Source organism: Sitodiplosis mosellana, unplaced genomic scaffold (assembly GCF_009176505.1).
Source record: "Sitodiplosis mosellana isolate CC-2019 unplaced genomic scaffold, AAFC_SMos_1.0 Smas_scaffold_11, whole genome shotgun sequence".
In the NCBI taxonomy this organism is placed as follows: Eukaryota; Metazoa; Arthropoda; class Insecta; order Diptera; family Cecidomyiidae; genus Sitodiplosis; species Sitodiplosis mosellana.
Window position 1 is genome coordinate 58,919 of NW_022595253.1, and position 13,403 is coordinate 72,321.

General features: G+C 36.9%; 2 protein-coding genes across 2 annotated transcripts in view; both read right to left on the bottom strand.

Moving 5' to 3' along the window:
- LOC129567581 (Krueppel homolog 1-like) overlaps positions 1 to 4,140 on the bottom strand; it is a 14,933-nt gene extending 10,793 nt beyond the window's left edge. The window contains exon 1 of the mRNA XM_055444647.1: positions 827 to 4,140. Coding sequence (XP_055300622.1) covers positions 827 to 914 — 88 coding nt within the window. The 5' untranslated portion in view covers positions 915 to 4,140. The remainder of the gene's footprint in view (positions 1 to 826) is intronic.
- Positions 4,141 to 9,626: 5,486 nt separating this feature from the next.
- Positions 9,627 to 10,886, bottom strand: LOC129567582 (UDP-sugar transporter UST74c-like). Its single transcript, XM_055444649.1, has one exon. It carries the CDS (start codon positions 10,719 to 10,721, stop codon positions 9,666 to 9,668), a length of 1,056 nt encoding a protein of 351 aa, XP_055300624.1. The 5' UTR covers positions 10,722 to 10,886; the 3' UTR covers positions 9,627 to 9,665.
- Positions 10,887 to 13,403: the final 2,517 nt, after the last annotated feature.

A 13,403-nucleotide genomic window follows, 5' to 3' on the forward strand; every position in this document is an offset into this window, starting at 1 on the left:
TGTGTGTGTGTGTGTGTGTGTGTGTGTGTGTGTGTGTGTGTGTGTACGTGGAGGCAACATAATTCTTAGTCAACGGTGACAAAAGCGATGACTGACGCAATAATCAACATGACTCATTTCGTAATATTCTCGATTCAGTGAAAAATGATTGTTCTGAACATTGCATAGACTTTATTTCATTTATGCTCAACTAACTCATAATCGTAGGCCAACCGAAAAACCGGCTCATAGTTGTCCATTGGAGCAAAAATTCGATTGAATGACCGATGGAAATGAACTTTCACAAAGTCACAACAATATTTCATTGAGCCCAAAACGAGAGCGCGATTCGCGAATTTGTGTGTGTGTGCTTTGTTCAATCGGCAAACCGAAACAAAGAAGCGAAAAAAAATCAATGCAAAAAAAATAGCATACACTCAGCCAACACATATATCAATTGGACTCTCTCGTGTATCAAAACTCACGCGGCCCAAAGTGAATGACCGTGTACGACCAAAAAGAAACTGTTTTAAGTTTGAATCTTTTTTCCATATTTTTTTTCTTTGTTCCTTTACTTCGCCGAATTTTTCCATATGCTCAACAACCGAAATACTACTCCAATTGATCGGGCACTGTGTATGCAATGTATGCAGAAATTGACAATTGCGACATGTTTACCGATCACTTTTTGCTTTGGCGCATCCTACTTTAAAAAAAAATGCTTTAATGTATTTCAGTTGGGCCAACCTGAGTTGGTTTTTTTCCCTCTGCTGTTTGGCATATAGTAAGTATTTCATGAAAGCTTGACAAAAATGAGTGTAAAAATAAAATGTGTGATTTTGCTTACCTGCGCTATCGACTGCAAAAATGTTTGCCCAAGGCGATCTAAGCGAAATCGTTTCAGTGGCCAGCACGGTCAAAATTGAATTTCGCATTCATTGACGCCGACACCGCGTCGTATACAGGCCTCGAAAAGAATGTTGCGTCGACTGACTCAACAGCACCGAAATTGGGACTGGAAATCGACACCGAACCGGGCAGTTGAACTGTAATGGTTTCTGTGGCAACACACACACACACTCAATCAGGCGATCTGACCAACGATCGAAAACGTTAGACGGCCTTTCCAATGCGAACGAAGCACTTATTCTAAGCAATTTATGCCCGATTATTATGATATTTTCTCTTTGTATTTGTTCCTTTTTCGTCGAATGAACTGCGGCTGAGTTCCTTTTTTGCTTTTATGCCTTTGTCTTTTCTCTTTTTGAGTTTTTCGTTCACGCAACAGTCACGCTACAGACACAAAAGCACCGAAGATTCGTTCACAAATACACACAGACGAGCCAAACAATGTTTCCTTTTGGCAATGTTTCGATAATTCATTAACCTTTTTGGTAATGCGAACGAATGAACGCCGAAAAGAAGAATCTGCGTTAACAGCGCCGAATCACTGAAGTCACCGAACAAAAAAAGCCAGTCACTCACAATGGGCAAACGAAAATTCAAATAAAAAACTAGCGGCTATTAGTCAATATACACACAGTGATCACTAGCTTAAACACAGCAGAAGAACAAAATAAAAAACTTGTTCAATGCTGATGCGTTGAATCGGTTTCTGCCTCGATTCTCGCACGGATATCTGTTATTGATATACTATTTCACTTAAGTATACACGTTTCTTTTTTTTTTATTTTGACGCTGTCTCATTGACTCTCGTTTCACACGAAAATCTAAGTGAGCTCGCGAATTAGCCGAATATTGATGATATATTCAAATTGTTGTTTATGCGCAAACAAACCAAGAGAGAGAGAGAGAGAGAGAGAATGAAACGACAAGCGACAGAGGAAAGAAAAAAAATAAAATTAAATAAAACGAGTTGGTAATATTAGCACTCTCTACACAAATAAAATTGACCTAGGTTCTCGCATTTCACGCACACACATAAATCAGTGTCTCATCGTTCTTTTTTTTCATTTGAATTTGCCATGTCTTTCGCACTGCCTCTCAAATTGCGACGCTTTTTTACGGCTGTCTCTGATATTCTTTTCGTCGGTTTTTTTCCTCTTTTTTTCGATACTTCACATTTGTCCGTGAGATTTTTACTGCACTCAATAAGTTGGATTGTCACAATTAGTTTCACCGAATTAGATTGAGATCAGCAATTTTGGGCGTAGTGTGAGACAGTTTTTTTTGTTTGTTTCTTATTTGCTGATGAAAGTCCAACAGTATCAGATATTGAGCAATGTTGTCTAGCATGAGCCAATCTCATAACTTTATTTGCGTTGAATAAACAATTCACTGACTTCGTACCGAGTAAGTGTAGCAGAGTTGATCAATTTGTTTTTTTTCTCGCTTCAATCGTGTTTCCACTCTCGTTAAACCTCCAAATAGTTATCACCCTTTTTGTTTCGTTTTCAGTTTTGTTTGTTTGCTATTTTATGATCGAATCTAAAAAAATTTCACTTATCACTTGTACACACACTATACACGAACAATCCACGATGATATACTTCTTTTTTTTTTATTGTTGTCTCTTCGCTGATCGAGCTGGGTAAGTATGATGGAAAAATTTTCCGGTGTCTATGACCAGAAACTAATTATATGATTAGCAACGTGATAAGCGCGTAATTATTTCACAAACAAAAATCTCGTGTAAGAAAAGACACATTACAAATGTGTATCAACGGAGCACGTTTAACGTTGTCCGTATCAGTTTTTGTTGTTGTGTTAAATAGAAAAAAAATCCTTAAATTTCACGATGACAACGACAAGCAAAAATTACATCTCACTTAAATGATCAGACAATTATTTTTTTTCACGATGTACATGGGTACAAAATTTACGTTTTTTTTTCGAAAAAAATACAACACTCAGTCGATTGGGGTATAATTGTGGCTCTGTGGTGCGCGCGTTCTCTATGACCGTTTATCGCATTCTGTATGTGTACAAAAGTTGTTAACTGAAAAAATCGACGTTGAATTTGAAGTTCGCAAATACATACAGCAAACGAGCAAAACTGGGCCCGAGAACCTGCACACTCACTCACTCAGACAGGCGAATGTGTGTCTCGACCAAGACCGATACAGAGCGAGCGAATAAAGCGACAGAGATGGCGATAGAAACGGACGGAGACAGCGACAGACACATACAGAATACACAACCGGCTCTCTCGCACGGTATACACACATTTATAAAATGCCTGGCTTTGACTGTATCGGCGTCCAAATTTTTTTTTTTTCGATGTGCCAAAAGCTGCGTCACAACACGATGAATGTGTTTGTTATTCCCTCTCTCTCGTTCGCTTTATGATATGAACCGAAAATCGTTTGGTGTTGTTTTACTTTTTTGGCTATGCTTTGTGTGTTTTTTTAGCTCCAGTTCCATCATTCATGAATGCGAATTAATAAAAAGTGAAACCAAGTAGGGAAAAAAAATGAAGCGAAACAAACCGAAAAAAAGTTGCGTGTGCTCAATAAAATTGCTTGAGTCAAGTTCATTTAGAAGATATCGTTCGGATGAGTCTTTAACCCCTTACGAATATTGCCGAATTGACAGCCAAATCTGTTGCTTCAGCCGGCGTTTCTACGACGCGATCTAACCCAAACTCTGAATTCAACAAATATACTTCAACACCGATGTCAGTGTATGTTCTCTCGGCACACGGTGAAGTTGGAGCAATAGCAGCGAACGCGATAAAATCATCCACATTAATGCTTGCACACATGCACAATCATACTATGCGCCCCAAAACGCAATACACATACAGCCGCACCATCAACACGGTTGAAAATAAAAGCGGTGAAGTCGATAAAAAAAAAACAACGACTACCACGACAACGACCAACAACAAAAGCATACAACAACCAGCAGCACCACATTTTCATTGAAGCACGTGGAGGCGATGAATCGGTTTTGTATACTTTTACACACGATATACCGAAACGACATAGAATTCTCGTTCTCTCGTCAAGTTCATTTCCACTCGTTTACGTTCTATTGCACTGCTGCTGTTGCTGTTGGTGTTGCTGCCGCGGTTAACGAAATAGTAAATACAATAATGTGTATATTGGCTATATGCAGCTCCATGGCTGCTGTTGCTGTTGTCGCTGCTCGCTCTGTCGCTGTTTGGCCTGCATGAAAGTGAATAAAAACTTTGTATTCATTTATATACATACATGAATATCTATTTATATCTATGAAAACACAATGAACAACGGACCGATGTAAAATACAGAGAAAAAAAAACCGCAAACGATTCAACACATCTCATTCAATCATTTGGTGCACTTTATTTTGTTGCGCTCGAGAATATACCGCGCCGTTAATCTTTCGATTCTCTCTCGCGCAGCGAATATATTCATTTTGAAAACTATTTTCGTATGCACCAACGAATTTTTTTTTCTTGATTTTGATGGGAATGATTTTTGTTCGAGAGAAAAAAATACGGCGTCTGGGTCGAATAAAATAAATCAAACATGCTCAAAACGACCGTCCGAACAAATATAGGTTTTTGATGTTAGATGCATTTTTTTTTTTCGTAGAAAATTGAGAACAGCACGAATAAACGTGTGTAAACAAAGTCATTCCTTTAAATGAGGCTATTGAGAGTGTATACACGATGATGTCATTTGGTGCCGAAAAATTCCGCTTTGATTATTCAATCAAATAATTTGGATTGAAATAAATCGCTTTTAAATAAGGAGCTTGCACATAGAAGAAATCTTCTTATTGAATAGAAAAACTCCCTCATCTTCTTTTCATTCTTCTCCTTCCACTTCTTCTTATTTTATTACTCTTTGCCATGACAAGCTGCAGCTTATTACAAGCAATTGCTTGTCTTGTAAGAAGTGTCTTGGTTTTTATTGCAGTGCGAAGAAAATTCGAAGAAAGCCGAAAACACACCGAAAAAGGTCAATGAACCAAGTGCAGAGAGCAAATATTGTACGCGCATCATAACAACAACAACAACAACAACAAGAACGAACGAACGGTTCATGCCGAACAACATCAAGTGAATGAATGAACCGAACCCTCTTGCCAAAAAGGCCATATTGCCAAAAATGGATAATAAGACTGTTGCCTTTGCCGAAATTCGTTCCACACCATCATCATGAAGCGGATACAGTTTCAACGTCATGTGCCACTGCCTTTTGCTTGCGCTGAAAAATGGTAGAAAGTAATGCAATTGGTAATGTTTGTGCTACAAGTACTATGCGTAAGCGAATACACCCTCTTTTCACCGCACACAATTCAACGATCCATCCATGTTCTATATACTCGTACGCATATCGTAGTAGGAATTTCTTTATGCATTCACTACTACACACGCTGTAGAGCGTCGCTCACTGCTGCTGCTGCTGCTGCTGCTAGAGTCAATGAACCCCGAAAATAAGCATAGCATGGAAACAACAAAACTAGGATGAGATCAAAGAACCCAACAGGAAAGAGTGAGAGAGGAATGGGATTTTTCGACACAACACGTGTCGACAACAAATGCAACTCACTCGAAATGCGCTTGGAGAGGCGAACGCTGGAATAGTAGGAAAGAAAACCGATCCCGGGCCTCATGCACACTCGTGGGATGGCTAACATGCACACGCCGTTCAACAACTATTCGAATGAACCCAATGCACGAGCGAACATACGAACGACTGAAAAAAAAACAACAACACAATAACTAGCATCGTGGCGTGCATCAAAAGTTCATGTACCGCAACATTGGAATTGGAATCGGTCGTTCTCGTTCATTGTGCGTTCAATAGTATGCACATTGAACTCTATGGCGTACGCGAGTGAGTAAGAGAGAGAGAGAGAACCACAAAAAGAACTCGATACACACACAAAGCGAGAAAAAAAGAGCCGGAGTTGAGGGAAGCATGTGTTTATGTTAATGCGTTTATTAATGCAACCATTGCACACACAATACATAAACCAATTTTCGGTTGATTCTTATTTTTTTTGTCTTTAACTCAGCCATGTGCAATAGCTAGTGCTTTATTTTGAGTTTCATGAAATTTTGGTTGCTGCTTTTTCTTTGTTTCGGGTTTTGTTAATAGACAATTGTTATGCATTCATCGAACCAGAATAATGATGCGCAAGGAGAGAAAAACGACACACTAAAATTAAAATGAAGAAAATTGGAGGAAAAAAAACGACGACGACGACGACGAAGAAAAGAAAACAAGAACTAATTGAAATTCGTTTTCTCATCAATTTCGGTGGTTGTTGACCTGTCTTTTATTTCGAGGCATCTTAGAACAATCAACACATTATTTTGTCCAATCACATTTTGAACGATATTGAGGTCGACACTGCATTTGAACCATTTCGAATCAATTTGGTTGTGCATTCAATTCTATCTGAATTTTCTCGTGAACTCTTTCCCAAGCCAAAGCGATTTATTATTGTTTTGGTGTGTAGAATTGTAATTTTTTTGAGTAGAAAAATCGTTAAAAAAATGAACTTTGACATTAGAACTCTGGGAATAAAATGAATTTTTCAAGCAAGAAATTCGAATTTTCAGGTAAAAATTCAAAGTTCTATGCATGAATTTCGTGGATATCCATTAAAGATTCCTTATTTTTGCTGTTATATTTATTTGATCAAGTAAAATTTTCTTTTACACTTATTAATGACAAAAATCCGCTATCTAATCCCAAAAGGTGTTATCCAAAAAAAAAGTTTATAAGAAAATGTTCGTAATTGGATGCTTTTGGATCGAATTACTTTTGTTTTCTTTTATTATGTGACTTCGAAAGTAAATTAATGATTGGCCAAAATGAAATGAACCCCAGTCACACGTATCGACAAAGCGGCAAAATAATGTCAAGTGTTTTGATTAATTAAATCACGTTTACATTTCTCAAAATAAGCCGTATTGGTTGCACGATTAGATTCCAATCTCATATGTATTATACAACTTTATGATATGTCATTGTCGTGCAAAGTGTCAGTGTTCATGAGGTGGGTTCGTTCGTTTGGTTTTTATCAGAAATTTTTTTTATGTGCAGACACGAGTGTGTCGATCCTGTTTTTCTGTGTCGACAAACGTATTCATAGATGAATCGGAAGAAAGAAAATTTGGGGATTGCCCAAATCGTATCGCAGCATTATTACATAAGTGGAGTGTGAGTTGTTTGCCTAGCAAATGGGTCAATGAACCCCGAAAAAGCAACCACAAAAATATATTACGCCAGGAAGCCGCCTGAAGGAAATGCCGTATGAATGGTGTGTGTGCGTAGATTGATGCGGTGTAAAAGTATTTCCTTGTTTTTGTATCCGAAATGGAATCTGCTGCCTGTTCTATTGCGCAGCAGTGCGTACGCGTATGAAATGAAAGTGCTTCCTTCGGGATAGTCCTTGATGTGTTTTTATCGTTACATACGACAACGATGCTATAGCATGGTGTATACTCACCCCATTGGTTGTGTGCGCGGTTACGCACAATATTTTCGAAAGGAAAGAGGCACACGCAACAAAATATCTATTGATTTTTGATACATACGCACAACGGCGTTTCTTCATTCAACACCATGTAACAAGTCCATCCACAGAGAATGGTCGAGTGATTCCGTTAGCTTGGTTAAAAACTGACGTTGCCATCGTTACTGAACCGCGCACATAATGCCATCCAATCTAACGCATCTTTTATTATATCGTTTGAAACCGTCGGAGGAATCCGTTTTTCTTTTGTTTGTCTTCACGTTTCTTCGTCGCTGTCGTCATTGTTTTTTTTTTCTATCTCAATAAAACGACACATAAAATGCAGTAGGTTAGGTAAACCCATGATTTAACAGCGAATGAGGAGAGAATGCACGCGCAGTTGAGATAATAAAATAAAAATTCAAATATTTTCTTAGTAAGCCTTAGTGTGCATTGTAGCAATGTTCTTTTAGCATGAAATTTTTCTTTTTTTGGGAGGTGCGTGTATTATGTCGTGCTCAGCGTTTTAAGCATTGCGCCTGTTCTATTTTATTGTTTGTTGCTTGTTGGTTGCAGAAGCAGCGCATTCAAAATTGAGCACGCATTTCTTTAGAAAGCCAAAGAACCCGACAGAATTTTCTTTTCTTCGTATTTTTCTTTCTGTGGCGTTCGTCATGGCGTGAAAACTTTCCACTTGCGCCTTTTATTCAAATGCACACTGTACAAACACGTTTTGGTTATGTAGTCAACGGCTTCATCAAATGTTTGTTGTGTAAATGCCCGAGTATTTTGTTTTCTTCAATGTTCATTCCGTGGGTACCAAAAAAATGTTGAACTAATGCGTTTCGTGTCGTTTCACGAGAGAAAGAGAAGAGACTCTCTCAAACCAAAAAAAAAAAAACAATAATCTATTTCCTGATTTACCGGTGCAGCTCAACCTATGCCACAGCCAAACTATGAAAAGAGCTAAACAATAAAATAACAACAACATCAAAGCCGATCGAATAGAAAAGACAAAACGAAATTCAAAATCTTTGTTGCATTTAAAATGCGTAGTTTTTTTTTTTTTAACGATGATTCAATCGGTTGTTTCTTCTTCATTTCTAGCGGCGTAGAAATGCGTTAGAACGTTTGAAAATGAAAGAAAAAATTCAAAAAGAAAACAACAATTCGATGAAATTCTCAGCTGGATGAAAATAAAACGTATATTCAAGTCAGTAAATGGATTTGCTTGTATCTATTTGTTTGGGTGCAAAACCAAGCGATGATTTCTCTTCATCGAATCGAATGAAGAAGAGAAGAAGAGAAAAAAAAAGGGAACTCTTTTTATGTTTGATTGAGAGCTCTCTGGTTCATTTCCATGGCAAAGCCGCACCATGTACATGAAACAACAAATGCGTCGACAATTCTCCCGATTTTATTTTCTCCGACTCTATGATGGGGATCTAATGCGTGCGATGCGTTTACTCCAGAAATAGAAATAGAATGCAAGAATGAGCGTGCGTGTTTGTTAGTGTATGAGTGGGACTCCGCTTACATCGCTTTTTATATAGAATGTTGTTTAGTATACGCATGCACTCACACACTTCGGAGTATCTCAATTGACCCATTTTTCCTATAAATACGACGAATTTTTTTTTTGTGTTGCGTTCTACGTTTGATATAATACCGAATGTCGGGTTCAAAGAACTTTTCGAATTTTTGTTTGACTTTTCAGGAACAACGAACATCTAAGCACTTACACGTGGCACAATGCATTGAGCATTGCATTGGAGTCGTACGGCTTTTGTATTGAGGTGCATACCGTTAATTCTTTTCTTCTCTTTACGCTTCATCTCCATTCGGCCGCATCTTTTCCCAAAAAAAAAAGAGAACTATTTACATTTTTTTACAATGTTATAAACTTTGAAATGAATACGAATGGTTCATCGATATGAATTTTGGAATTTTCAGATTTTTTTTTTTTTTAAATTATGGTAATTTTCTAATCATAATCTATAATTATAATAAAATTATGCCTTTTCAATGAACATGAATTTGAAATAAGTCAGTACAAATTAAAATACACAACGGAAATTCTTTGTCGAGACAAAAAATGGTTCAAAAGCTTGTTTACGTATATTGGTATATTCTAGCAAAAGTAGGTCTTATTTGTTGTTGTTGTTTTTTTGTCATTCGAAACTTTATCAAACGAAACATGCATACTTAGATGAAATGAATACAAAAAAATAATCAATAAATAGAAGAGTATTACATAAAGGTTTTTACACCTGCTGCGTACTTTTAGGCAGCAGCTTTTCCGGGTCACTTTTTTTAGCGATTACAATATAAGTGTAATAAATACTCGCGATAACGCTGATATTAATACCAATGCAATTGAGCCATGAGAATATGTAGTCGCCGCCGATGAACATGCCGAGATAAGAGACAAACACATTTTTGAAGCATCCCACCATGGCTGTTGTTAGTGCTGAATTGTATTGTGTACACAAAAATGTGGAATAGGTAAGAATGAAGCCCATAAAACAGCTTGAGAAAAATTGTGCAGAAAACCAGACGTTTGCCCAATGTTTGTATTTAAAAGCTGTGTGTAAATCACCAGTGAACCAAGCGAGTACAATGGCAGGTACGATCATAAGCAATGAATTGTAGAACATTACTCCATATCTGTTTATGCTGTCAGCTATGTCCAGTTTTTGCTTAATATAAACTCCATATGCAGCGGTCATGAAATTTGCGAGCATCACATATGAATAACCCACGATCGTGAATGTTAAATCGTCAACGGCAGCCACAAGTGCACCGCTAATCATGCACCACACACTTATTTTAACCGCCAGCGATGGTTTGACACCCAATATTTTGATTTCCAACAGCATCGTCAACAAAATTGAGAATCGTCGAAGTGCCGTAAACATTGGCAATGGCAACGCTTGCGTACCACCCAATCCGGTTACCATGTTTCCTAAGTGAAAAAACGGCAATGGCATCATCTTTCTAGGAATATCACTCTTGAAATCCGGGAATGTAATCACATCCATTTGTTTACCAACATATAGTACAATAATGGCGGCCGCTAATTGACCGATACTAATCACGAGAATCGACGGGAAATGCCATGATGTGAGCACCGTTTTATTGACAACAGTTAGAAAAAACGAAGCAACCCCATAGAATAATGCACTGCCAATTTTCTTCCATAATTCAGAACTTTCTAGCACATTTCCATTACAATTTAACTGTTCATCTTCAGATGAATCTTCTTCTTCTTCGTCGATAGGTATCAACTTGTAGGTTTTGATAGATTTTGTTTTTCTCATTTTTTGCTTATCACTCAATTTATTCGCTTTCGCTCTGAATTTTGAATTAAGACTGATCACAATTAAAATCGTTTGGTTGTAATTATCGGTAATAAGTATCGACTTTGTGTCACTTGCAATTATTTTAACGACACATATCGCTAAACAAACCGATGTATTTACTGTATCGTCTACTGTTGACGTTTATTTATTTATATATAAGACAATTTTTTATTTAAAGAATTGAATTTTTCAAGTAAAATAAAACAAAAATGAATTCATCATTCAAACGAAGTAGCTGTACTAAAATAATAATCGAGAATAATCTTGCATTTATTCGGCGTTGGACATGTGTGAATTCGAACATCTTAGCCATTTTCCATGCTATTTTGGAGAATCGTTTCTATTTTCTTGTGAGTGAGCGGTAAATGAATGTTTTTTATGCTGATTTAGCTTGAAATACGATAAAATTGTTATCAGGAATTACGTCACACTTTTGCAGTCGATCTGAAAATAAACACAATGAAATGGGTTTTATTTCGTTTCCTGTGGGAAATGGTGGTCATGGACATAGAAATTGTGATAAAAATCGAGACACTTGAAATATTTAAAAAAAAACCTTGTAAGTCATAACTTATGAATCATCAACATTTTGTACTTAATTTAATTTTTGATAGTGAAAAAGATAAAAATATTCTAAAATTGTTTCTATGCCCATAGGAGACGTATGATTGTTAAAAAAAAAATATGGTCGTGCATTATGTGAATGCTATTGAGGTGCGGCAGCTGTTGTGGATTTGTGCACCATTTCAACCCATTTTCATTAATTTGTTCATATTTGTTGTTTCTGCGTGCGAAACATTATTTACATTAAAACACCTGTATCGATACTTGAGACATATCGATGCTAATAATGAATAATGATGTCTTTTAACGTACTTTGAGTGATTCGATGCATCGATCAGCGAGAAAAACGAATTTTGCCAGTGTAAAATTCATCTTTTTCGCTTATTTAAACAGATTATTTAAATTGCAGGTTGCCAAGTGCAGAAGAGCTGAAGCTATAAGCCATTTTCTTGATAGGATCAACGATTTCTTAAATATTGCCACGTTAAATCACACGTCAGAGTGCTTGACTTTGAAATTGATAAATGTTTACTTATGTTCGCATTTGATGAAATCGAGCAGAAATCCAAGGGATTCAGGCAAACAATTCATGATTGAAATATGATGTGTTCCTCCTAAATCAATGGCATTTCCAAACGATTATTTGTGTGCTTTCGTTGTAGCTTACGTTGAAATATCCAATTTATTTGTTATTATTATCAGCAAAATCAAATCAACGGCTTTTTGTTTTGACAACCATTTCGGGCTGAACATTTAATGACGTCAAATAATATGTATATATGGAACCATATCCAACGAATAGGAGCTTCAACATTCTGGAGCATAACGAATCCTAATGCGACGTAATACAACACGAGGAGTCATTGTACACATAAAGAAACGAAAAGAGGGAACGTGCAAGGAACATCTCCAACCACTACTTTATTGAGAAACATAAAATATCGCCGCTTCGAGATTCTTCGACGTAATGGCTGAAATGTTGATGCTTCGTGTAAAATTGGGGGAAAAAAACCAACTCCCCGTGTATATAAACCGTAGGTTTCCTTATTTACTTTGGCACCCTACTTTCAAATTGTTTACATAAGCAAAGTCAGGAACGGAACGCTTTTTACCCATTTTTCTTTCTTCATATCCAGAGAATCAAACAAACAAACAGAACATTTAGGGCCTTCGAACGCCATTTCGAGAATGGGAGAGTGTTTTGTGCATGCGATTAATGCTTTTGACAAATCAAATGAAACGCGATTCAGCCGCTGGCAATTGCTCGGCAAACCTATATTTTGTTGTGATAATAATGCAAACAAGCGATAAGAAACTAGAAGGATTTCTTAAAACAGTTTGTTTCCCCTACGTTTGAATTACTATTTTTAAGAAATTCAACTCATTTCGACGGTCTGAGGTCGGCTATTGACTCGGCGAGCGATAAAATAAATGAAATACAAAGCTCAACTAAGACGCACAATAGCTTGCGATGCGATAATCGAATAGTGGATTTTTTAATAATTTTTCTCTTTCATTTTTGTTTAAAAATGGTAATTTCAATAAGAAAAATTCTCGTTCAATCGAAAGTCAAACGAGTAGAAATATTCATTGGGCTCACGTTCAAAAATAGTAAACGGACGGTTTGGTCGAAGTAACGAAGCTTCATAGCTGCGGCAAACGCCAGCGGTAACCGGCAGTCATCTAAAAAGCAATTCAATTTTTGTTTACAAACAGAACAACTTGAAAGCTGTATAACACTTTCTCCGACGATGCGTTGTTATGCGTTACGAAGCGTTTGATTTTGTTAACCAAACTGCGTAGTATGCGAAGCAAAACACAGACACATCAGCTGTTTATGTTTTTGAATTTTTTTTCTTGGATTTGTAGAACTTTCGCCTATTTATCCACTGCGCAAAAATTGCTTCCGAAACTTTTGCGAGTGGTAAAAATGTTCATTTGTCATGTCATTGATATGAAATGCTGTAAAAAGCTTTGGCAAAATTCAAACGATGAGACCGTATTTGCAGTGTGATATTCTCTCGGCGCCACATTGAGCATCAAATTGTCATAATTCGGTGCATAATACGCACACTC